Raw genomic sequence first — 27126 nt, forward strand, 5'->3', positions numbered from 1 at the left:
CACCCATCCACCCATCCACCCTCCCATCCACCCATCCACCCATCCACTCATCCACCCTCCCATCCACCCATCCACCCATCCACTCATCCACCCATCCACTCATCCACCCATCCACCCATCCACCCATCCACTCATCCACTCATCCACCCATCCACCCACTAAACCAACTAACCAACAGACATTTATTGAACACCAAGCACTACAGTATGCTGAGCTCTCTGTTAACCATTAGGGAAACTATAGCAAACAAGACATTTTATCTTTGCCCTCATTGAGGTTATAGTCTGGCAGATTTTAATTAAATGTTTGTTTAATGCTGCCTTCACAGTCTACAATTTGTTTAAATAGCTAGCTTTAACTCTTTAAGTCCTGATGTCCTTTTTACAGAATTGTAATGGATTACCCTTCCTACACCTAGGAAACCCATTCTAGACAAATGTTCAAAGACTGGATGGGAAAATCTACAGATCGTCATGCCAGAATAAATGTCTTCTGATTTGTTTAAGTGTGTATCTCTCCTATTGAACTGTTAATTGCTTGAGGGTAGGGACTGGGTCTTAAGTTTTTAATGCCCTGCACTAAGCACGGTGGCTGGCACGTAGTAGCTGCTTTCTAAATGTTTGTTGAAAGAATGTTGTCTGGGAAGTCAGAAGTCTCCATTCAAGGCTCACCATTAATGCCATGACCTTCTGTCCTTGCTGCCTCATCTCCTGGATCTTGATGGGGAGGAGATCTATGTGTTCATTCAGTCCTCTGCACAACTGTGCAAACCTTCCTTCAAGAAGAATGGTCCTGAGAAGCCAAATTTCATCCCTCTCCCATGTTTCTTGCTCCAGGACAAACTTAGAATTTCACTCGGTTTTGCCTGTAAGCAGTTATCTTGGGAGGACAGCAAGCTCAGGGGGCTCTCCCTTGAGACCACCTGGTTTAGGCCTGCTTTAGCCTCCACACTCTCACTTTCTTGAGCACCCTGAATCTAGGATTTATTTTGTTCCTTCCATTCTCCTGTGATCCAGGGCATGATGGTGTAAATTGGGAATTGAGGGCACGCTTGGTACTGTCCCAACTTGACGTAAGGAATGTCTCCTAAATTATTTAAGATCTGAAAATATGTTTTCTACGCTTGACAGATGGTCACCTTCCCCTTAATAAAGCGTGTCTGACAATCACACTTTATTGGTGTGGTTAGGAAAAGAATGTCGTAGACTTGAGAAAACATAATAATTTAGAGAGTGACACATTGCAGTGAAGAAATAAAGCTGTAGACTACTTTGAAAAGAAGTAAAACCATAGGAAACCATGATTTCATTGGAACAAACGTTCTGTGTCTTCAGAAAGTTCTTACTAAAAAAAGGAGGGTGACCTCTAGGGCATGGTGTGTGTGTGTCTACACATACATGGAAGTAGCCTCGCTCTGATTTTTTAGGGACATTCTCTTTGCAAACATTCCCCACTTAGTATCTTGTAAGTTTTTTAATATTATCACTAACATAGCAGTTTGCACCTAGGCTTTGGTCCAGGCTGCTTCTTGGAAATCATAGCTACCATGCTGAAGTATAAAATCACTTATCATTTTCATCAAGGTCTAAAGGTCTGTATAGTATCATACCCCGTGGAATTTATAAACCAGTAATTTCCACTACAGTAAGGGTTAAATAATACCCCATAAGATACAGTGCATGAACCATATGGAGAATTCAAGTGCTTACCACAATGCACTCACTTTACTGTGTTCTTTTGTGGCTTTCAAGTGTAGAACTATTTGGTACACTATCATAGATAATGTGCAAATCCCAGCAGTTCACACTGGTAATATTTCTAGGATTATTTTAACAAAATAATGGTCCCCTTTCCTATTTGGTAGAAAACTAAGGCTTTGTTTTTCCAACTGTAGGAGTATGTTCATTGAAATTTCCCTGTGGTTTAATTTTCCAAAATTGATGCTTTCTCACAAGGAGCACGTTGTTGTTTATTTTTTTCAAAACCCACCTCTCACTGATTTGAGAAAGGATGGAGAGTAGCTGTGCGTGTTCACTAGTCAGAGTCTGAGATTAGTCATAAGGCAGGATTCTCTGATGCTCAGTGCTGAGATCTGGTTCCACGGATCCCTTTCCACCTCAGCAAAAGTGAAAATGAGAGAGAAGATCAAGAAGGGCCAGAATGGGAGGGTAGCTGGAAGCTGTGGTGTTTCGCTCGTTCATCTCAGTAGATATAGAAAAACGTGGTAATACTGTGAGCTGCCCTTTGCTTACAATACGTACAGTTCATGGCAGCAGTCTTTATAAGCCCCAGTGGCACTTAACAAATATGAGAAGATACAGGCTTTCTTGATTACTTAGAACTGAATGTTTATTCAAGCTTTCATGAGAATTTTTCTTCATTTACACAGAGCTCTCTCCACTGAGCAAATGTCCATTTTTAAGCGTGGACCCAGTACATATGAAACAAGTTTTCACAGGATTCAAATTCATTTCATTTGGTCAGGACTTCTTGCTGGTTACTTTAATTAAAACTGGATTTTTTTAAAAAAGAGTAAAAGCAGCCTTTAAATGGGTGGCTTACATCAAAGATTTTACAGTTTGTGAAAACTGTTGTGCTGATACAAAAAAAAAAGAAAAAAAGGAAAGAAATGAAAGATAAATTGCTGCATGAAAATATTTCCAAGGCTGTTCTTAGCAATATAGGATTAGCGGTATTTTCCTTTTCAGTGTAGGTGTTGTATGGATACTGGAGACAGTTGTGCACTGTGGGTATTACTGCTGTGACAGAGGAGAGGGGAAAAGATAGGTTTGCAGCCGAGCCTGCGGATGGCACCAAGCCAGTGCCCTGAAAAATGGCAAACGTGTCACAGCTAACAGCTGGACCCAGAAATATTTCTCTTTAATTTGGATGGATAAAACTTTTTTCACAGCAGGGCACTCTCAAAAGAGGACAACATCAAAGAGGGTGGGTCTCCCCAGTCAGACATCAGCGAGCTCCAGGATGGAGCAAAATGAATGAACTGTCAGGACGTTTCCAGCATATATGCTTCTGCCAAGTGAAAAGTTAAAGGTTCAGTGGCTTGTTCGGATCACAGACAAAGTCCTGATAATGCAAGCCTGATCCCCAAAGTCTCCCCTCTGATCAACAGACAGAGGATGTCTGAAGAAGAATCTGGATTGATGGATGGCAGGCTTTGTATGGACCGCCATCCTCGGAGATAAAGGGATTCACCAAATGCTCAGAGGCTCTCGGGAGCTCCCGATCTCCATGCTGGAATCCTCAGTCCCCCACTCTCCTCTGCCAGCCTGCAGCCGAACAGCTGCTACCCCACAGTGTGACCAAGACACCCACCTCATCTCTTCCCACGCCTGGCTCTCTGAGGCAGGCTTCACGGGTACCCCCACCGGTGTTTTACGGTTTATTGACACTTTTCAACTGTTTTTCTGATTACCATATTTCAGTCTTGACTTATGTGTTAGTATTATCTGCAAAGTCAACATAAACCTCTAATGATTTTCTAATATTTCTGGAACTTGATGAATGTGAATTGACAAAGTACAGTATACAGCTTTATATCAGCATTACTGAAAATATGGCAACGGTGTATATAACCATTACTCATTTCTTGACCTTTGAAACCTCAACTCAAAACCTTGGCATTCCAGATATTCCAAAATACTCCAAACCAAAATGAGAGGGAAGAGTTTTCTTATGAAAAATAACAACAAAATAAGTTAATTCTAATAGAGGGAGAAATTTTTGAAATGAAAAAACATGTATAGTATTATTTGAGAAAAAAGTGGAAAAACTGAACACAAATAAATCTGGCCACAGTAACAAGTATTTGCTTTAATGAAGAAACTTTCATTTTAGAATATGCATCTTCATCCACAGACTTATGCTTTGGCCATTTTTTTGGTGGTCCTGGTCATTATGACACATTGCCAGTGGAAGGAGAGTGGATTTTACAGAGTGGGGGAGTGGTGGCTTTGTCCATTGCGTGGTTGCTTTGTGTAAATTTGACTAACAGGTTAAGTAATTCTCACTAAATTGACTTTTGCTCTGAAAATAGGAATTTGATAATGACATTATTAATCATTATGGACATTTTCACGGCCCTCATTCCTTCCTTTGAAGAGTTTCAGGTGCTTTTAATGAAAAAGCTCGGCTAGTTCTCCCTGATAAGACAAATGGGATGTGATAAAAACAACAGTCACATGGTGGCCCATGATTCAGGAGGGTTTTATCCTTGTCATACTCACAGACCCACTATATGACTGTGGGCGAGTCATTTCACCTTTCTCAGCCCAAAGTTTCTGATCTGTAAAATGGAATAAATGTTCCAGCCTAACTTCTAGGTCAGTTGTAAGGATCAATTAAGCTTGGGAAAGTATTTTATAAACTAAAATCCCGCTCAAATGTGTATGACCTGGTTATTAGCTGCTGTTCTTTCTTTGTGTTAAGGTGGAGGCAGATGCTTCACTCATTTTTTTTGGTGGAGCCACACAGCTTGCAGGATCTTAGTTCCTTGACCAGGGATCAGACCCGTACCCTGGGCAGTGAAAACACAGAGTCCTAACCACTGGACTGCCAGGGAATTCCTGCTTAACTCATTTCTAAAGTATTGTTTTGTGGTCTCTCTTCTCAAGGTTTGACTTAGCTTGAGTTGAAAGTTTACAAGTAGAGCTTCTAGGTGACCACAGTGGTGTGGTTCTTGCTGTCTTCCTCTCTAGATTGGGAAGCAGTGCCCGGAAGCCATGGCTGACAGTGCTCCCTGTTGATCTGATGCTCAAGGCTGCCATCCACAAATGTCCCCTGCTCCTCCTCCAGGTACATTTGACTGCACAGATAGCTCACCTACCTTGACCATGCTCAGTGCTCATGTAGACATGAGGCACTGTGAGTTGGAGCCTCCTCTGGCCAGAAATGTCAGTGTCTTCAGGGGTCAAGCAGTCCTGCATGGTAGGGGATGTTCAGTAAGAGGGCTGGAACAACAATTAATTAAAATGCTTGTAACAACCTGTTAGTTACAGAGATACTCCAGGAATGCTCTTAAAGGTGTGGTGGGTGTCTGTGTCTTTTGGATTACATGTTTGTAACACTGTGTTAACTTTAAGAAATGGAAAATGTAGAACTGATGAAATGCTTCCTTACTGTTTTCTAGATAGTATTCACATTCATCCAGCATTTTTTATATTTTGTTTTACTTTTGGATAGACTCATTGGCGGGGCAAAAACATAAACTAGAACGACTGGTTTATTCCTACACCCCCTTTATGTTATTCCCAATTTTTCCTTCTCTCTCTTTGAACAAAAGTTGATTTCCTGTGATGTACAAAGCTTTGTGTAAGGTACTGATGGTTAAAATCTTAAAATATTTAAAATGCATTCCTGCCCTCAATGAGCTTGTAATGTTCCGGTCTTGTAATCTTAGCAATAATGAGTTTGCAAATGCCACATGTATTATCTTGTGGTCAGTGTCCACGAGCAGGTTAGTAGATGAAGTCCAGGCTGACGTTTCCCATCTAATTATAGTGATGGCCTAAGGATAGCTAATGCTTTCTGGACTCTTACCATGTGCCCAGCGCTGATTTAAGTCCTTTACATATACGAGCTCATTTGATTTTCATATCAGCCCTTTGACTGGGACTGTCATTAACACCCTTTTTTTCCAAGAAGGTTTCAGCTTCCTCAAGAGGTTAAGTAACTGCCCAAAGTCACTTGGCCATCCGAGGTGAAGCTGTGATTGTAACTCACACACATTGGAGCTGACACCCACACGCGTGCTCTTAACCTCTGCCCTCTACCCTCTCCAGTTCCTCCTGACTGGGGTGGCTCCTATTGCATGTTTTCATTGGTAATACTTTAGAAAGTCTCCTCTAACAACCATACTATTAAAAGTAAAATCTTTTATTGAGCAACAAAGGTATTGTGTTTTTTTTAACTTTTCAGTCCAAACAGTCAAGAATTATTCTTTTGTGTAAATAGTTGTATAACAAAATATTGCACCTCTATCTTCTGATACAAAGGAATCTCACAGTAAAACATTTTTATCCATCTTGCCAAACAGTATAGTTTTCAATTCAGTTTCTCAAATTACTAATACACTTGATTATTGAAACCCTTGTTTTCTGAATTTTACAGAAAGATGGGGTCGTCTAAAGGTAGTGTGTAGAGAATAGGTGGAGGAGATCTGAGAAACCCTCTTTGTATCTGTTCTTCCCTGGATCTTCCATGTGCTGTGAAGGGACTTAAAACAGTGCTGGGCTCTTAGGTTTAAACTGGAAAACTCCCCAAGAACTCTTCTTGACCCTTTTCTATGGTAATTGTTTATTACATTTTAATCATCATATGAAAACCACCTTCGCATTTCATAGAATTGAAAGAAGTTAGGTTCAAAAACGATGTAATATTTTCTTTTAAAAACCCTGGTTGCTAGTGCTTAGAATGAAGTTTTAATTGCATTTAGTGGCGATTTCTTCTCAAGCTTTGAATAAAATCTGAGATCTTTAAGAAGCTATAGAATTATTGTGAGAATTCAATTCAGTTCACTTCAGCATGTTTTGAGTTCCGCCAACGTGTTAGGCCTTGTGGTAGATGTTTGGACATAAAATATGCACCCTCACCTCAAATTTTGGGGGAAAACTGAAGGAGACTGGTGTTTCAGCACATGACCAAATGCTGCTGCTTGGGCCTAGGCACGGGGACATGCCGCGGTGTGGAATCGTAGGAGAGGGAGCCTGAGATGTCTCCCTACTCTCTGAAAATTGGCTAATACTTTCAAATAAAACCTTTGGACATTTTCTTTTTCCTTTTTTCCATGCCAAAATTCAGAGATCCCAGTTCTGGGAGGAGCAGATTAATGTTTAAGTTATAATTCAAGTTCCTTTTGTTTAAGGTCCGTGGCTCTCTTTAGAATATCTGTAGGATTAAATGAGGTGTGAGGAGGCCTCATTCTGCCATTGACTAGAGTCTCAGTTTGTCTAAGTCACTAACTTTTGGAGACCCCTTTTCCTTATGTATATAGTCGTCCCTTGGTATCTGTAGGGGATCAGTTCTAGGACCCACCACGGATATCCCATTCTGTGGATGCTCAAGTCCCCTATATCAGGGGTCCCCAACCCCTGGGCCACGGACCGGCACTGGTCTGTGGCCTGTTAGGAACTGGGCCTCACAGCAGGAGGCGAGTGGCGGGTGAGCGAGCGAAGCTTCATCTGTATTTACAGCTGCTCCCCATCACTCACATTACCGCCTGAGCTCCGCCTCCTGTCAGATCAGTGTTGGCATTAGATTCTCACAGGAGCGCAAACCCTACTGTGAACTGCGCATATGTGAGGAATCTAGGTTGTGTGCTCCTTATGAGAATCTAATGCCTGATGATCTGAGGTGGAGCTGAGGCTGGGCGCTGGGGAGCGGCTGCAAATATAGATTATCATTAGCAGAGAGGTTTGACTGCACAGAGACCATTATAAATCAATTGCTTGCAGACTCATATCAAAACTTTATCAGTGAGTGGCAAGTGAAAACAAGCTCAGGGCTCCCACTGATTCTGCATGTGACTGAGTAGTTATGGTGAGTTGTATAATTATTTCATTATATATTACAGTGTAATAATAATAGAAATAAAGTGCACAATAAACGTAATGCTCTTGAATCATCCCAAAACCATTCCCACCCCCTACCCCGGTCCGTGGAAAAATTGTCTTCTAAGAAACTGGTCCCGGTGCCAGAAAGGTTGGGGACCACTGCCCTGTATAAGCCAGCATGGTGCATTCGGCCCTCTGCCCTCGTGTCTGTGCGCCCTCCGCTATTGGTTGAATACGCGGATGCGGAACTTGCACAAGAACCAAGGGCTGACTGCAAACTGATCAGGTTAGAACAGCCCATCTCTGAGATTTCTTCCAAATCTCATTTCCCTGGCCTCTAAACTTAGCCAAGGTACTCAGCTGTCTAGCAGAGTTGTTGACTGAAGCCTATCTAGTGGAGGAAGTGCTCTGCCTGTGATTTTTCAAACAGGGTCCCCGCTTCACTGTGGGCCCTTGGTGATGTCCCAGTGACTGTGGCAGACAGCAAAGGTGGGGTTCACTGAGCTGGTGGGGTGCTTCCTGGTGGACTTGCTTTTTATCTGTTCTTACAGTAGACCACAGCAACTTTTATCTGTTTTTGTAGTGTAATTACATTTATGACTTCTTTGAATTAAAACGGACCCCTTGCTTAAAAAGATTATTGAAACCCTCTTCTGGTAAAAAGAAATGAACTCTCTTCTCTGCACTCCCACTCCCTGGAAAACTACAGCACAGATACTTGGATCTTGGTCAGATGATGGCTTTTGGGCAGCACCCAAGTGATCAATGTTTGCAGTGTTTCCAGGCTATCAGTTCAAACAGGTTTTCTTGAAAGTGCCCCCAGCAGTAGCAGACTGATTTTCACGGGGTAGCAATAATTCCTTTACAGCTGGAATTACCAACTTAAATGCTTTATGAGGCCAAGCAGCTAAGTAAATGAGTGAAGTAAGGAACACTTAAGGGTAGGGAGTAGTAGGGAGTATGGGGAAGGAGAAAAGCCCATGGCTAATCTAAAGAGGCCACTTTGAAGGGGCCTTGGATGTTTCCGTGGATTAGTGCCAGAGATTGGGGACCCATCTTCTAATTTTTTTTTCTCAAGAAAAATTAGAAATTAGATAAAATTTCCAAAATTTTAAAACACCGGAGAGAAAACAAAATTGGTCAATTATGTGAATTCAGCCGGAGGGCCACCAGTTTGCAAATCTTGCTTTAGAGAAACAGATTGCTCAGAGCCACCAATATACACAGATTCTTATCATTCAGAAGATGGTTTTCTTGCTATTATGTTAAAATGGGCCCAAGTCAGTCACTGGCTTACATTGTTTCTATGATTATTATTATTGTTAATGTTAATTGGCAGCATTCATAAGTGACAAAGTTGTGGACAAGCCACTGATGACCAGTGTTTTTAGGACACAACACTGGTGCAGTTTTTACTCATGTTGTTCTTATTTAAAATAGATTCTTGTTCTAGGAAAATAAGATCGTAGGAGAGAATGCAGTTTCCTGATCTTCAGGATTGCATGAAATACCTTTCACATGGTGGTTTTCAGTTAATCTATGCATGGTTTATAATGAGCGACAATTTGTGTGATCATTATCTCAACCACATGTGTGGCATTTCAGTAAATATTGGATTGAAAACTATAAAAATTTCCTTAAAAAGGTAAGAATGAGCTCTCCCCCTTACTTATCTTTCTACTCCCACTGATACAGGATAAAAGAAAAAGTACAGACCAAAACCAGTGGTTTTAAAATAGCAACAAAACAATCAGGAAGGAAATCAGTGGCTGATAATGTAGTGATACATATTACCAAGAGTTCCCCAGGAAGATAACACAGATACAGTTTTTAACCTTGGGTAAGATAGTAGGCTTCTCTGTTTTAACAGCACATGCAAAAATTGAAGTACAGAGAAATAAATGGCTAGGCTTTCTTTTCATTTATTTTTCTCTCTTTGATTTAAAAAAAAATCAGAAAAGTCCAAAGTATAATATATAAATGCCATATACAAGCCACAAAAAAGTGAGTGTTAACACTTTGCCATATTTGCTTCAGAATCTTTTTTTTTTTTTAAGAAAAATGAAGCATTTCAGATACATGTGAGTTCCCTTTGTTTTCCTTCCATCCCCTTCTTTCCAAAGCCATGACTCTGATGAAGTTACCATGAATCCTTCCTGTGTGTCTGTTCAGAGTTGTACTATATGTATAGATACATATAGATAGGCATATTGCTATATGCATATTACAGTATACACTCTTATAAAAGATACTATTGGGTGTTATTTTGTATATTTTGAAATGTTGACAAATGATATCATATACTTTAATCTGCAACCTGATTTTCTCAATCAACATTATGTTTTTGATGTTTATATCAACTAGATCTTAACACAAACAGATCTAGTTCATTCATTTTAAGTGTTTTGTACTTTTTTGTTGAATAAATGAACCACAATGAATCTATTCTTCTGATGATGGATATTTCTCTTATTTATAATTATTTACTGTTATAAGCTGTGCTACAGTGAATGCCCTTGAACTCATCTCCCTAGGCACATGTATCAGAGTTTCACTGGAATAATTTCCTAGAAGTGAAATTGCTGAGTCACAGGAAATATGCATTGTTGACTTTATTTTGTTGCCAAAATGTTCTCCAGTGTGACTGTGCCATTTTATATTCCCTTTCAGCAATGCTAGGACTAGCTTTGTAAAATGAATATACTTTCTACAGCTTTGAGGGGTTTCCATTACAAAATTTAACCCTTTTCCTACCAAGTGTCCTGTGTGCTTCTTTACATGTGTTTCCCCTACCTCCAGAGGGTCATTTGTTCAGCTTCTTTAGAAAAAACAGAGCAAATGTTAAAACTTTGGTGATTCATATTCTTTCAGAATAAAGTACACAGTTTCCAGCAAAACTATGCTTGATTCAAGGGTTCTTTCAAGGAATCATTTTCCTAAATTTAACTCTTACCTTTATTCTCACCATTTGAATGAATACAATTTCTGACCTTTTTGACATTTTCATCAGTCCTGAGGAGATTGTCTAAACACTTTATGCATGGTTTTTGATATTTTCTGCTTATTTTAAATCTTTTGAGAGGTAATGAAAACAAAATAACTCTTGGTCTTGGCATTAATACATCTCCTTAGATTCCTTAATTTTTTTAGACCTATTAGGTATCTAGCTTAAAAGTACATTTTAGCGTCACACAAATGTAGATGTTAATGCGGCTTCCAAGAACAACTTCCCAAATTGTTGCAGCTGCTCTAGACCGAAATCTCCTGAAACATTTCCCCACTCGTGGTTCCTTCTCTCCTAGAAGGAATAATGTCAGCCTGTCTGGATACAGGGACAGTGTCCTTGTATAGTTCAGATACACGCAGAATTTTATCACCCTCTTTAAAAAAAAATTTTTTTTAACTAAGCTCTTAGATGGAAGCAAACTTGAGCTAATGATGGAGAGTAATAATAATACTCAAATTAGGACCCAGAGCTTTTCTGAGAAGTCGTCTTTAGTTCCTCTTTAGCGTGCACATGTGGGTATCTTGGTTTTCCCAATTTTATTCTATTAGGAAAATGAACAGAAATAGGCATCACTGCCTTCTGGCCCATTGTTTCACTTTCAAGAAACACAGTTTACATGTTAACTCCTAACAGCAGAAGCCAGGAAGTGCTCCAGGATGGTCTTGAGCCAACTGCAAAGGCACGTGTTTTCGACCCACCTCCCTAAATAACGTAGGTTGGAGGTGCTGCCCGTATTAGCGTGATGGGCCCCCATGACGAAATTTCACATGCTGTGAATATATGTTGTTATGACTTGACATTTTATGACATTTATGAAGTTTTTATTTTGGGGGGGTTGAAAAGCATATCATCAGATTCGTGTTTTGAAAGATCACTCTGGCTGTACTTTAGAGACTGGGTTGGAAGGGCCTGAAGAAGGCGCAGGAAGATCAGTTAAGGGACTTTTGTCTTCCTTCAGGCAAGAGAGGAAACTGGTTTCGGCAGGATGGTGATGGTGGAGAGGGAGAGATGTTTAGGAGGCAGATTCAGCTGGATCTGATGATAGCTGGGCTCTGGGGGGTTGAGGGAAAGAACAGTGTCAAGGTTGAATGAGCTTCCTCAACTCTGGCTGGATGCACACTTGTGCGATCCAACTAGGTACATGGGATTTTCATCAGTTTCATGTGAAATCGTGTGATATCGGTATCAGGCTGAAGCCAGGGAGGCTCAACCTCGTGCTGTGCGCTCATTGTGTGATATTTGGGGAAAGCCTGACACATAGCCATCTACTTTCCTCAAGGCGAGAGGAGTTTCACCAGGTAGGCAAAAATTGTAGGATTTCTGTAATCACAATATACTTAGTTTAAAGAGACTATTGTTGAAACAGTGTGGGAGGAAACACTTTTTTTTTTTAACATCTTTATTGGAGTATAATTGTTTACAATGGTGTGTCAGTTTCTGCTTCATAACAAAGTGAATCAGTTATACATATACATGAATGGATAAAAAAGGAAACACTTTTTTATACTCATTTTCAAGACTGACTGGCTAGTGTCTGGTGTTCAAATGAGCTAACGCTCAAGGCAACACCCACAACTACATATAAACGTTAGAGAGTTTTACTTGCTGTTGAGGACATTAGCTACAAGCACAAAGGAGAACTGCGCTTCTCCAAATGTGTCGTTATTTTCACTAGCAGCTGTCATGGGTGGTTTGTTCATGGGGGAAGGACAGGGCAGGGGGCTGGATCATCAACATTTTGGGCTCCATTATAGATAAACAGTGGCATTCAGAGAACTGATGGCTGTGTTCAGTGTTGCACGGGTTGTCAACAGCAGACTCAGGGTTGAGACTTTGAGCCTTTGAACCAGTTTCCTAAAACGAAAACAAAGACAACAACAACAAAATAAGTACAGTGTAGTCACCTAACCTAAATATGAAATCTGTCATTAGGTTGCTCGAAGAGCAGATGTATCCACTGCATGAAATGTTTCCATTCTCTGCCATCACCCCTGAGCTAGGAATTTAAAATCATTAATCTTAAATATAATATAATCCAGGAATCTCTTCGTTCTTCTCAGGCTACATTGATTATCAGCTGTAATCACTCTGGCCTGCTACCCAGTTATAACTTCTCCAACAATTGTATTGGTTAGATTGGTGTCTCTCTTCTGTTTCTGGGGGTTAGTGGAAAGATTGGGGGTGAAGACAAATGAGTTCAAGTAAAGCCAAAAAAAGAAAAAAATCAGCTATTTTTAAATGACTGGTGATGATAAAAAGAACTGTCATCACTAAGCCCTTTGGCCTCCAGAATAGAAATACTGAGCTAAATTAATATGAATGACCCTACGAATTTTAGGGCCAAAATGTAACCAGTGAGGCTCTCTGTGAGACTTATCTCTGTGTCTATTTGGAAAGGAAAAGTGGAAAGTCTGATTAGCAAAGGTAAAAAATATTTTCTCAGGATGCTCTGGGGAACAGAATCTTACTGCTGATTTTATTTGAAAAGGTCCAGTTTTGCCATGGTCCTTCTGAGAACTGTACCCCTTGCTTCCTGGCTGCCCCTAGGGCTGAGGATGACCTTTGAGAATTGCTGTACATATATAACCCCGGATCTCCCACTCCTCTAGATACCACAGCCTTCAAGGTACCCAGGGCTGACCTGGTTTCTGGAAGTGAGAGCCGATTGTCTCTGCTGTCAGCACTGACTCCGCATGTCCTAGGCTGGCCAGTTGTTTCGCAGAAGACTTTTTGTCCCACACTTATTGCCTGGTTTGAAGCAGATTTCATTTCCTTGAATGTGTTTGAAAGAAAATCTGCTTGAGGTGGCCTAAGGCAATAATTATTAGACCAACCTTAGTTAAGACATTAAAAATCCATAGGAAACAGTTATTATTATTTTTTCTTTCCCTTTGTGAGGGTCTCTCTTTTTTCATGACTCCTCTCCTAATAGTTTCAGGTCCTGACAGCTGAAGCCCTACATCTTCTGCGAGGTGAGAGTCCGTTTATTTCATCTGAATCAGAGTCTGCTTTATCAGTGTGATACAGCTCCATAACGCTCCAGCCTCTGCTAGGTGTCACCCAGCTTGTTAAGCAGACGGTCCCTGCCTCCCGAATGCCTTCGAGCAGTTATGTGTTTGAGAGGAGGGCCTCTCATGTGGATGTTCCAGCCATATCAGCGTGGCCTCGCCTCTCAGCTTGCTTTGTTTACCCAGCAGCTCATTACTTAAGAGTAGCCTGTCAAAGAGGTTAAATATTCTTTGGGAAACATGGTCACTCACATCCTTGAGATGCCACAAATATATTTAATAAAGGGAAGATTGGCTTGATAAGAAAAACGTGATTAACTTGCATCACCAGAAAATGTTTTTCTTCTGTTATTCCAGTTGAGTTTCCACAAGCATTCATAAGCACTAGCAAACCTACGGGCAATAAATTGCTGCAGCCGACACATAAAGACACCAAGGGAAGCAGGGAAAATGATTGCTGATGATTCGTTCTAACTACTTGACCTTCTGACCTCTTCTCTAGATATATGACCAAGATGGGACACTACAGCACTTTATTGATGGTGGGGAACCTAGTAAGTCGAGCTGGATGAGGTATATCCGATGTGCAAGGCACTGCGGAGAACAGAATCTAACAGTAGTTCAGTACAGGTAAAGTATACCTTGATTTACCGCTTACAAAGCTGAAGCCCTTTGCCTTGCATATATAAATTCAGGCTTGCTGCTAGTTTTGAAAAACTCCTGCAGAGTCCTGAAGAACTCTGCAAGGACTGGCAGGAATTTTTTTTGCTAGGTTTGTGATATCTCCTTAGTTCTTTTAACAGTAATTTCTTGAGAATTCGGGAAGAAAGATGCTAGGAGAAGGCCTTTTTTCACTCACTGCATGTGATAAAGTTACTTCCACATCATCACCTGAACTTTCATAATGGCCTGAGTGAGCCCAGCGAACTCACTGACTCGGAGTGATTTCCCCCGCAGCAGACGTGTCCACACGTAAACAGGAGTTTAGAGATTCAGCCCCAGGTTGCTTGCCTTCAGTCCCCTTCGGTCTGGCTGTCTCCTAGGGAGAACAGTTTGATTTGTACAAAGGCATGGGAAATCAAGAACTCTCAACACTCCCAAAGCTGCTTTTCTAAAACCGTTATGCTCGGCAGCCTTGGCTGAGTCAGAGCAACCTCTTCTGATCCCTTGAAAGGTGCCAAAGCGTTTGGCTTTGGTCCTGCGACAATTCAGAGTACGTTTCAGGGGATGAGGTAGTTCCGGAGCATAGAGAAGGCCCTGGTCTCCTGAGATGTTTGGGCAAAGCCCAAACGGTAACAAAGATGAGGTGAGCCATCCCCATTGCCCAGAGTCTCATAGGGAGGCCTGGGGTGGGGTAGGGGCATAGAAGCAGGGTGGATTCCCAGAGCCTAAGCCACACCTGCCCAGTGCACCTGTTGGTCAGGCATTTCCATTTAATGCTAAAAGCTGGAGTGGAGACAAAAAGGCAAAGACAGATCCCATAGGAAAAAAGCCCTGCCACTAAGCCGCCTTTTCTCAGAATCCCTCGAAAACATGTGCCCTGTAAATATATGACCTCAGTTATAAACAGCCGTGTTCCCTTTCGGATCAGAAGCAACTGTTTAGCTTTACCAGGCACCACAGACACATCAAAGCAGAAGAGCCCTTGCTCGGCAACTTGGAGTCCTGCCTATGATGATTTATTTTCATTCTCATTTTTTTTTTTTTCTAAATGAAGACTTAAAAAAAAAAAAAGCTTTATTCCCCTTATAGGTTAAAGGCTGCACAAATCTGGCTTGCTCTCCAAAGACCTCCAAATTCAAAAGGAACATATTTGGGCAGCATGTGACTCACTGCCTTGGTTTCCTAGGCAGTTATCTTTCATTACATAAGGGTTTAAACGAACTTGTGTACGACGGGATCTGGTTACAGTCTGTATATGGGCTTCACCCACCTTCCCTGCAGCTGCATCTCTGTCATGAAGTTTTTATAAAACTCGGAGCTAGAAAATTAGTAAAGGTTGTGCTTCTCCATTTGGCAAGAGATAGATTGGCTGGTTCTGTCATGGGCACCCAGGGAGCTCTTGAGGCAAATTCTGACTTTGGGAAAATAAGAAACCCCTACGAGGAAGGTGGGTATGAGCAAGTCATTACCTTTCTGTCGATATTAAGTGGGTTTTATTGCTCCCTTTCCTGATGGCACTTACACATCAAGTTCTCTCTGCCGATCTGTTTTCGATTACTTCAGATCTTTATAAAATGAACTACAAAAACACAATTTAAAAACTGGCATCCGTCACCAGTGACCACGTCCAAGAGTAAGAAAATAGAAAAGTTGGACCCTGAAGAGCTAGCCTAATTTTTATTGTACATGAATGTCCTCTTCACAAAAAGTCAGCTGGTTTAGATTCATTCTGTTATGATTTGTAATATCTAAATGGAATTTTCTTCAAAGAACCCTTGATTGATTGACCCTTAGCTGAACGTTTTGTTTTTATTTTGAGGCTGACAATAATGTTTGTTGGCGTGTGTTCTGCTTCAGCTGCGTTGGGACGCCATGAAGCTATCTTTATGAGTCATCCAACCACAATACTAAATACATGTCAGCAAAGGAAATATTATCTGAAAAGGGAAAAATCCCTTTGATGTGCTTCAACATGCAGAGATTTCTGCGAGTTTTGGAAGCTCTGCCCGCTTGTAAAGAACGGTGTACGCTTACACATTTTTTCCCCCTTTCGGCCTACTCTGTGCCTCAAAAGACCACCCATTGCTCGAAAACAGTTCTGCTCTTTCAGCGGCAAAGTGTGTCATTTGGTTTTAGCACATTCATTTGCCGGGCGCTGTGTTTATATTAAGGGAAGCCAAACCGAGAGATGAAATGTTACAAGGGTGAAGTACAAAGTCGACTCAATTTTTCTCAAGTTAGGAGATGCCAGTGATTTATAGCCCGGCTCCAATTTTGATTTTTTTATGTAGCAGTGGAAAGAATTAATAAAATGCACAGCTCTTGGAGGTGCGGAGGGAGGAAGGGGAGTGAGGTCCGGACAGCTGGCTGGAGTTTTTGTCAGATATTCATAGAATGTTGGGAAAAAACACTCTGCTTAGCTAGCAGTGCCCTCGTGAGACAGAATGGCAGCAAGTAAGGAAAATAACAAGATAAATGAAATTTTTGCAGCTGCAAGTAAAATATTGAGAATCTGCACTTTTTTTTATTGATCTTTATGATCCTATTGCCAAGAGCCACTTTGTGGTGACAAAATATGTTGACAAGTGCATATCTCACTGCCATGAAAAATGTGGTGAAGGCTTCACATTATGTCTGCAGTGTTATACAAGGAACAAATTGCCCTGCTACGGCCAATTCCTTACAGAAAGGCTAAACTTAAGGTCCACCAACCCTAAACACTTTTATCTTGAACTTGAGGCTAATATTTGTAGCAGTTCTTCATTGAGAAAACCCGTCGCAGGCTCCTCTTTCTTTTAATCTGTAGATTTTTCTTTACAGTGCCACAGCTGTTATTAAAAAAATGGTTATTTCATGGTACCTTCACTCCATCATTTCAGAGTGTAATCTTTCAGCCAGAGTGCTCCTCTTGTATTTACTGAATTTCCATCCATTTCACATAAGAGGGTTTTTCTCTTCTCCTGTATCAAACTTTAGAAAAAAGGCAATGGGGAAGACTTTTATTTCTTTCAGTCCTTATATCACAAAGCTGCTTAATTTTATTACAAATTAGAGAACTCCCAATGCCAAGTTGTAAGAATATACGCAACACTTTCCCTTCAAATAAGAAATCAATAGTATTAATTTATATGTGAGGTTGAGGCACCGGAGTCTGCAATTTGCCAATAGAGAGAATCTTCTCATTAGTATGAGATGGAATTTTTTTTTTTTTTTTAATGAACTCTTCCTTTCTGCTGTCTCTCGGGCCAAATATCTTGTCTCTTCAGCCAAGAGGTTCTGTGGAGGGACACTGTGGAAATAAACTGTGAGCTATTTATCATACCAGGTTACAGGCTCTAATTGGTTGTTGGGAATGATAAGGTGGGTGCAGATTTTATTACAAACAGAAACTGTTTAGGTGGAAAGCTGGGCAGAACTTTTTCGGGGCAATAAAAGTGTGGATGGGGCACATGAGTCCTACCGATTACTAAGCTGGGTTTTCTTTTGTTTTGAATAGGTCGAATATATTCTACCGAGCCTGTATAGATATTCCCAGGGGTACCGAGCTTCTGGTGTGGTACAATGACAGCTATACGTCTTTCTTTGGGATCCCTTTACAATGCATTGCCCAGGATGAAAACTGTAAGAATTTATTTTAGCTCTGAATTCACATTTCCAAATACCTATTTCAAAGCTAACTTTTTAAGAGTGTTGTTTGAAACTCCTGAAATGCGGTTCACTCTGCTGTGTAACACAAATGTGCACGTCTGTTCCATCATTTTCTTTTCCTTGTATGTCCTTTGCTTTTTCACAGGGACTCTTGACTTGTACAGGCCAATTTTTCTTCGCCTGCTTATGATTTTAAAACCTTTGTCCTTTGTCCTGGTTTTAAATCATTGCCAGCAGAAATGTTAAGGCAGTTGGTATTTACTGAGCACCTACTATGTGTCTGTTTACAAGAGCAGCATAAGATACAACTTCTCCTCTGAAGGGGTGCACAGTCTTGCTGGAGTCGCATTATTTGCAAAAATGAAATAATGAGAAAACACTGTTGTTTAATCAGGAGTAACACCCCTCCAGTCGATTGGTTTTGCTTCCTCTTAAGTAGTCATTGGAATGAGAAATGGTAGGAAAAATCATAGACGTATGGTTGAGGAATTTGTCTCTCTCTAAGCAACTTAGTCTAAAGTGAACCATGTAATTTTCTTCTATCTTTCTTACCATGGCAATCATTATGTTTAAAAAATAATCTAATGTCTAGGCAGATGCAAACTTTTGCAGCAATTTTCACCTAAACTTTATATATTTGTTTTTATCAATTCTTTGGGAAAATGTTATGAAGTGATTTCCAGTATTTGGAACAGAATTAAGTGATTCTGATGTGCTTCAGTGAGAAACACTGGTTTTAATGACACTGTTTTTTCTTGTCATCAAATTGACTAATCTGTGAACTGATAATTTGGAATTATACAGTAGAAAAAGATGCAGAGAGAACAGATCTATTTAAGAAACTTCATTTTGGAAAAAAAGTGTGTTATTTTAATTTTTCCTTCTCTGCTTACTTTCTCTCACACACATATAAACTCCAAAAAAATGTTTGTAATACTACTGATTGAAATGCTGATCAGGTATTTCTTTTCCATGTTATCTTTATTTTCTTTGTAAAAATTAGAATCCTCAAAAAAGCATATTACTCTCAACTTTCCTTTTCCACTTTACCCTAACCCCAAACCAATCTCAAATCAAAAAATGAATCTCTGGACATGTAAGTACATTCTTCTTACTTCCCAAGTTTCCATTGGAAAGTTTCTTTTCTGCAGTCCTACTCCTGTTTGAGGGAGTGTCTGTTCATAGGAGAAAATCTCAGTGTTGGACATGAGTGTGTGGTTGGTATTACAGGCAGAAATGGCCATGGCGGCCAGTGTGCTTTGTCTTCCCACAATGGCTCCATGCCCAGCTCCCCTAAAACTAGATGTAGATCCACACACGGAAAAGCACCAGTATCAACTCCCCTGATCTGCTGACATGGGCCTGTCTATACATTAGAACCTTGGTGTCACTTCGCCTTCTAAAGGATGGAATCTGATCCAAAAAGATTCCAGAAATCTTATAAGGCCTTCTGTTTCCTCCTTTAGTACAGCCTGCTCAAGACTCTGGAAATATTGTGGTATGTGTGTCAAGGGATGTCTGGGAGTAAACATATCAAAGTCTAGAGTTGTAAAGTACATGGCACACAGTCCAAAAATAAATTCATTCATTCATTCATTCATTCATTGATATTTGTTGAATACTTACTAAGGACCAGCATCATTGCTGGGTGCTACAAACATAGCAGTGAACAAAACAGACAAGAATTCCTGCCCTCCTAGAGCATAGAGTCTAGTAGAGGGAGACAGATTATCAACCTGTATATGAGTAAATAAATAGTTTGTCAGGTGATGATAAGTGTCATAGAGTTAACAAAGCAGAGAAGGGGTGAGGAGTGCCAGGAGTTGGGAGTTGCAATTTTAGAGATGATCGGGGTGGGCCCTACTAGGAAGGTGGCCTTTGGGCAAAGACTTAAGGAGATGAAGGAACAAGCCATGTGTTCTTTGGGAGCAGAGTGTTGCAGGCAGCTGGACTCAAAGTGTAAAGACCCAAGATGGAAATGCTACTGGCCTGTCAGAAGAGCATCACAAAGGTTGACATCGGTGTGTCAGTTGGAGTGTATTGGTTGAAGTGGGGAGGGGTTACCTTAGATTTGGGGGAAGGGATCTTGTAGGGCCCAGGAGGTCACTGTCAGGACCCTGGCTTTTACTCTGTGTGCCTTGGACAAAGGGGGTATTGCAGAGTTTTGAGCAGAAGAGTGATGTGATCTGACTGAAGTTGTAACAGGATTACTCTGGCCACTGAGTGGGGACCTGACAGTGAGGGTGAGGATGGAGCAGGACCCAGTTAGAGGCTCTTGCTGGAATCCAGTGGGGGGAGGTAATGGTGGTTTGGACCAGTGTAAAAGCGGTGGAGGTGGTGAGAAGTGGTTGGATTCTTGATATATTTTGAAAGTAAAGTCAACAGCATTTGCTGACACATTGGATGCTGAGTGAGAGAAAGGAGTCAAAGATAACTCCAGGGCTTTGGTCTGAGGAGCTGGATGGATGGAATGGCCATTTACTGAGTTATGAGTCAGACATGGGAACTGTGGAATGACTGCTCAGGGAATGTGTTTCTTCCCCTTGACGTGGATCTCTGGGGTGGAAGTCTCAGATCTACGACATTGCTTCCACCTCGTGATGCTATTACCTGGACGAGACGGATTTAGGGGCTGAGCTGGAGGATTGGGGGTTGTATGTGCCATTCACAGCCACCTGACGATGGTGTCTAAGAGTGTACCAGCTGGTCTCCAGTTTCAGTGTGATAGTGCCATCAAAAATGTACTTTGTGGCAACACCAAGTGCTTTGCTTCTGAGGCCTTCTTTCTCCCACTGTCCAACCTGTGTGAAGCATTCTTGAGGTTGCTGATTAGAGTATTGAATACACTCTCCCGGGGCACATGTTGTGTATCATTTAGCACCTGAAATCCTTGGAAGAAAATTCACAAAGCTAACGCACCTCGAAGTATTGTGGATTCAGTAGGTAAACTATGCAGCTCTTTTAGGTTGAGTTCAGAGCTCTAAGCAAGGGTGGAGGGAAGTTTAAAGGGAATTAAGTCATTGACTAAAATGCTCGGCAGTGACCATCTCCCTCCCCCCTAAGGGTATTACAGGAATTTTATTTCAGTTCTTGTCTCAAAGTCATATATCTGTCATGTGATTGGCCACCCAGGAAACCAGCAGAAAGCTTCATCAGATGGCGTGGGGGGAGATATATGACTTTGACTCTAACCCGAAGATGGATTGTCATTCCATATGATTCACGGAGAGACCTAGGGATGCTTTATAATGAGGGATCCTTATTCTGTACTGAGAAAATACTCTGTGTGATTTAAAAGCACAAATGTGTGAAAGGGCATGGACAGATAATTTAACAGATAGCCTTCTGCAACCCTGAGTAATTGAAATCATCTCAATGGGATTAGCAGTTTGAAGACAATTTTTATCCTACCGAGTTAGCCACAAAATAAATTAGGTACCCTAAAAAGAAGCTTCTTGAGATCAAAGACTTATTTGACAAAATGCTTCCACAGAGCCTCCTTATAGTGCTATGCACACAGTAAACAATTAATACATGCTCACTGGATACATATTGAGAATTTTGTTGCCATTACTAGAAGGGGTACATAGTTCAGCTAGATTTTTTTCTTGGTTAATGAAATTGATACATGGTCCAAGACATTCAAGGAAAATATGATTTTACTTAGTGAATAATACTTATTAAGCGCTTTCATTTATAAAAATATCATTTTCTTCTCATGGTTCTTTCAACAGCGAAAGTACACATTTCCTATTGAGCATGTGGGCGGGTTCAGGCTTCAGTCACTGGCCCCTCTGGCAGCGGCCACGAAGCAGTGGGACACGCTCACTGCCTGGAGGAGCCATTGAAAGCAGCCTTGCCTCAAAGAGAAGGCAGCGTTTCACACAGGCACTTGGGTTCTGGAAGCAATTCCTATGTTATTTTCTTAAAAAAAAAAGAAAAAAACAACCCATAGTTATAAGTGTAATAGAGCTCCAAAGAGAGCGCAGCTCTGTCCACTATGGGCCTTTCAGAAGAGCCTGAAGGAACGCCTGTGTCGACAGATTGTATCCGCAAGAAGGAATGAGGTTCCCCAAAGCTTCCAGTGGGGGATTAGCTCCTGCAGAGTGTAAAGACCATAGTGTATTCATATTCATTTCAGAGGAAATTGAAAAAAGAAACCTGGGAATAAATGTTAAACACGTCTTCCTGCTGCTTTTTCTGTCTTGGCATGTGAAGCTGAGGTAGCAGAATGTGACACTTGATGGCAGCGCAGAGGTTCGCTGCACTGGAGTAAACTCTGCCCGCAAGAGGCCTGCCTTTTTCCTTTGATTTTAATGAGCAGAAAATAAAAATTGGCACCTCTGCACGGCGCACTGACCCCACCATCCCACCAACAATAAGGAACTAGGCCCCGGATAGAAAGGCCCCGCTCAAGCCTTCTACCTATGAACATTGAGGCGATTACAGTATAGTTCAGTCCAATGAGAACATCTGTGTGCAAGGCCCTGTGGGAAGCATTGTGATGGGGTACAAAACCTCAGACCCCGTCCTCAAGGAACTCCGTGTAGGAGAAGGCACGTAGCAAAAACTACAACAGCAAACCTAATGCAGGTGCCATGTGAGATGGCCGTAGCAGCGAGCCTGGGCTAGGTGGGTGTTAGGCTCAGTCTTACTGCAGTTGGGAGGGGCCCGGTTCTAGGCTCCTTGTGCACAGTGAGCAGCTGGGACTGGATCCTCACATAAATCCAAGAACCAGAAGTCACTGTTTCGTCCCTTAACGGGACTAGAAAAGTGCTACCCTCAAGCCAATAGGCCATTGGTGAAAAAAACAGTATGTCATGCTCCAAAAAACCAGCCCCAGCTATGGGAGGATACAGGGTTGGATTTTGCCTTACCTGCCAGTTGTGGAAACCCTGGGCCAAGAAGTAGTATAAAACTTGGCTCAGAACTGAAGGAACCTGTAGGGTCCTAGAACAAACAGAGGAGAAGTCACCCCAGAGGGATGTCTTGGTATCTGCACAGGACTCTAACAGAAAGCAACAGCCACTGAAAACACCTTCACAGAAGGAAGTGGCAAAAGACACAAGGAAACCCGTTGTCATGAGAGATTTGACCTCTTGGGCTCCTTGATCCCAGCCATGCTTTAGGATTGAGGCCCTCATTCCCCCATTTCTGGGGGTGTAGAGGGCTGAAAGGTGCTCCCAGATTTATACTGCCAACCCAGACCTCTCACCGGAGCCCCAGGATCTTGTCTACCTGTCGAATTCCCACCTGCACTTGCCTGTCTCAGAGGCGTCTCAAACTAAACATGGTAAAGTGAAACCATCCTACTCTGTCCTGCAAGCTGCCTCTCCCCCAGTTCAGTACCTCTCACTCCCATTCATCCAATTGTTCTTTCTAGAAACCTTGACCGCTTGTTCTTTCTCACCCCTTCTATCCAATCATTCATAAATCCCTGTTGATTGTGTATTTTTAAATGAGTTTCTTTTCATTTCTGCTGCCACCTCCCGATCAGCCTCACCATCAGCTTTGGCCTGGACCCCTGCGGTAGCCACCTGCATGTCACATTTTCCCTTTTAGTATCACAGCAGCCAAAGTGAAAATTCACTGATTTGTTGATTTTATTGTTTCAGCTTATTCACTTGTTTTGTTTTTTTGTTTTTGTTTTTGTTTTTGCGGTACACGGGCCTGTCACTGTTGTGGCCTCTCCCGTTGCGGAGCACAGGCTCCGGACGTGCAGGCGCAGCGGCCATGGCTCACGGGCCCAGCCGCTCCGCGGCATGTGGGATCCTCCCGGACCGGGACACGAACCCGTGTCCCCTGCATCGGCAGGCGGACTGTCAACCACTGCGCCACCAGGGAAGCCCTCACTTGTTTTGTTAATAGGTAGTTCGGTTCCATAGATCAAAATACAGAAAGTAATATGGGCATATTAATTCTTCTTCCAAAAGGCAATCAGTTGAAACACTCTTAGGTGTCCTTCCAGATGTATTTTTTGCCCATTCTCTCATTTGAGCATATTCTCCCTCTCTTTCTCTGGCGCTCTCACTCTACCCCTCCCCTTGTATGCAAATAGCAGCATACTATATATTCTTTGTTCTGCACCTCGCTTTTTCATTTAATGATACAGAGTGATGATGCATTTAAAGCATAAATCTAATAACCTTATACCCTAGCTTAAAACCCTTCTTTGGCTAGCCATTACTCTTATAATCAATCCCTAGTTCTTTAATATGATAGCCCCTGGGCTACATATAGTTTCCAGAAATGTTTTGTATGGCTCACATAGTGTTTTACAAAAAATCGAATTCAAACATCTTTACGCTGGCCATGCCCTATTTAGTTTGCTGAAGACCACACCGTCCTCTGTTGTATTAACCTGCTTCCCAGCACTTATTTCTGCTATGTGCCCTGCCGCCACAGGCATTGGGAATTGTGCTGCCTTCTTCTCCAGCCTCAGCTACAGTCCATCTCTGCCTTGTTCTCTGGCCACATGAGTCTGCTTTCCATTCCTTCCATGCCCTGAGCTCCTCACCTCAGCATGCCATTCAGACTTAGTGACACAGCTGCCGACGTGTCATCTCCTCTCATCCCCTTTTTCCTCCCTTTGCACCTGTCTGATGCTGTGTACCCTTCAGGACTCACGTTCAAGGTCACTGCCTCAGGGAAGCCATCATTCCCACCCGAAGTTTAGCCATCCCTGTTAGACATTTTCTTGGCCTCCTTTCTTCTCTGTCATACCACTTATTACACTTGTAGCAACTGTATATCGTCAATTCTAAAATTCATATATTTTTCACATTTTAATCTTTCTGAACTTGCTAAGTGTGTTATAATGATCAGTGACTTACAATTAACGGTGTGGCTTGCAATTAATGGAAGTTTAGATTTGATGAAACTGAGTAAATATTTACCTGTAAGGACATTTGTGTAATATCTGTCTCTGTCACTACAGTTTACGTGGCCTGAAAGCCGGGGCTGTGGCTCTCTTGTTCCCCTGTATCCTCAGTACCAGCAATGTCAGGCTTGTCACTGATGCTCTGTACACATTTGTGGACTGAATGAATGGATGAGGGTGTAAAGTAGGACTTTGTTGTATAGATCCTGCATTGCATTCTCTCAGGGGTTTAATTTTGCAGGATTTGATGAGTTTATGTTCTTTCCTGACTAAATCCTTTAGGGCTTTGAAAGTTTGCCCTCTTTCCCTTAACCTTTGTCTTATAGACTGAAGAGATTGTACTTGCTCATTATGTCTTCATGTAGAAACGCCTTCATCCTTTTGGGGAATTGTCTTAGTCGTTTCTGGGCCTTTTGCAGTGGTCGGGACTGTCATGGCTTGGGATAACATAGTGTTTTCCGATTCATTTCTTGTCCTCTTATAATTCCCTGTGTTTTGTTAATACTTTTGTTTGTTGGGCCAGTCAGACTGGTATTAGGAAGAATGATCCTCTGTGTCCTTTTAAGTCCTGCTTAAAAAATTGTGCTTTGTATCTAGACCTCTAGGGTCCTGTGGAAGTATGCAGGCGCTCTGCAGGACAGCTTCAAGAGCAAATATGGTTGCTTTCATGAAACGTATCCATTCCTAGCCTTACTTTTTTTTTCTCTCTCTAAATTATATGCTCGTTTCATTCAGCAGGATTGAATTTATTCACAAGTACAAGAAAAGATCATGCCAAAAGCAGAAAATAAGTGCAGGTGTCGCTGCTATATCTTGAAAACATAGTATGTTTGTCTTGAAGTGTCCCATAGGAGGAAAGAAGACAGAGAATAACCATCCCAACTCTTATTACCTAAATGCTATTATTTTCATTAACTCAGATCCCATTTTTCCCACATCATTATACAAACTGGTATAAGCTTTTCTTTATTACTATTTTGACATTGATTATTAAACTTAGAAAAATCCATTGACCCACACATTCTTTTGTTTAATAGAAAGGTGGTGTGACCTTAACAATTTTTGAAAATGAATTTATTGGGTTACTTTCCAGGAGCTTAAGTGAGAAGTCAGCATTTATAATCTATACTTAGAGTATTATTTGTATGATTTCCCCTAGAGGCATCATATTCCTCTTTCCAGCAGTGAGCTTCTGGCTGGTTTTCCTGCTCTCTTGCATGTTGATGACATCTTCATTCCACAGTCTCCCCACCCCGCCTTCCTTCCTGCTAGTCTGGCCTTCCCAACCCGCAAGAGCTTAGTGTTGCCTGAAGACTTGCGGGTTTCCCTGTGCTTTGTCTCTTCCGGATTAGTTATAAACAGGCTAAATAAGATGAATTTTACCCTAATCTCTGACAATGCTGCTGTTTTGTTTTTTATTTAATTAAGAAAGAGCCAAAACATAAAACATTTCTCCTTTTCTTTCAATATGTATTTTAAAACTCACAGTCTGTGTACAAAGATTTTTTGAGAGTCTGAAATGTGTGCACACATTTCATATTGGTTATACACTTTGCCCCAGAAGTTGAAATTATACATAAATTTTATATGCGAAATATATACATAAATATGTCTGTACATGTGTATATAGGTGCATATATAACACATGTTTATGCATGGGTATATATATACACACACACAGAACTCTGTACTAGCTATAAAATGTCCGTTTTATTTTTGCAACACAACTATTGAGCAGACACAGAATGGGAGTGTGGTCAGAAAAAAGTGCCTTGGAAATCAGAAAGCTAAAGCTTCCAGCTTAGCTGTATCCTTGACCGAATGTATGACCATGGGCAAATTATTAGACCTGCTTGGTCTTTAGCATTTTCTTTTCCTTCTTTCTTTTTTTGGTAATAAGAGAGGGTAGGATTAGATCAGTGGTTCTCATCTCTGATTGTATATTAGAAGTACTTGGGAAATTTCAAAAAATGCAGATGCCTAGGCCCTACCAAGAGATTCTGGTATTTAAAAAAAATCTCCCCTGTGAGTCTAATATGCATTCAGGGTAAAGAACTGCCAACTAGACAAACTAGGCTCTCCCCTGGTCTGTGAGTCTCTTATTTTATTTCTCCTTCCTAAGACAGGATGGGCCAGGCCAACAGAACCCTGTAGGATGAGCTATTCCTTTTGTTGGATTCATCAAATACATGTGATTGTGTAGAACACTCAGAGTTGAAGAGTCCTTAGTGGCAGCCCATTAACCTCCACACGTGGTGTCTACCTGTGCACTCAAGCGTGGAGCCTCCTGGCGGTCACGGTCCCCTACCACTCTCTTTTTATAGTTGAGGACGCCTGAGTCTTCATGCTTCG

General features: G+C 41.4%; 1 protein-coding gene across 1 annotated transcript in view; it reads left to right on the forward strand.

Annotated features, from left to right (window-relative positions):
* PRDM6 (PR/SET domain 6) overlaps positions 1-27126 on the forward strand; it is a 98931-nt gene that overhangs the window by 53130 nt on the left and 18675 nt on the right. The window contains exons 3-4 of the mRNA XM_029218810.1: positions 14086-14213; positions 17743-17867. Coding sequence (XP_029074643.1) covers positions 14086-14213; positions 17743-17867 — 253 coding nt within the window. The remainder of the gene's footprint in view (positions 1-14085; positions 14214-17742; positions 17868-27126) is intronic.

Source organism: Monodon monoceros, unplaced genomic scaffold (assembly GCF_005190385.1).
Source record: "Monodon monoceros isolate NGI ecotype Baffin Bay Population unplaced genomic scaffold, NGI_Narwhal_1 Super_Scaffold_12, whole genome shotgun sequence".
NCBI classification, from domain to species: Eukaryota; Metazoa; Chordata; class Mammalia; order Artiodactyla; family Monodontidae; genus Monodon; species Monodon monoceros.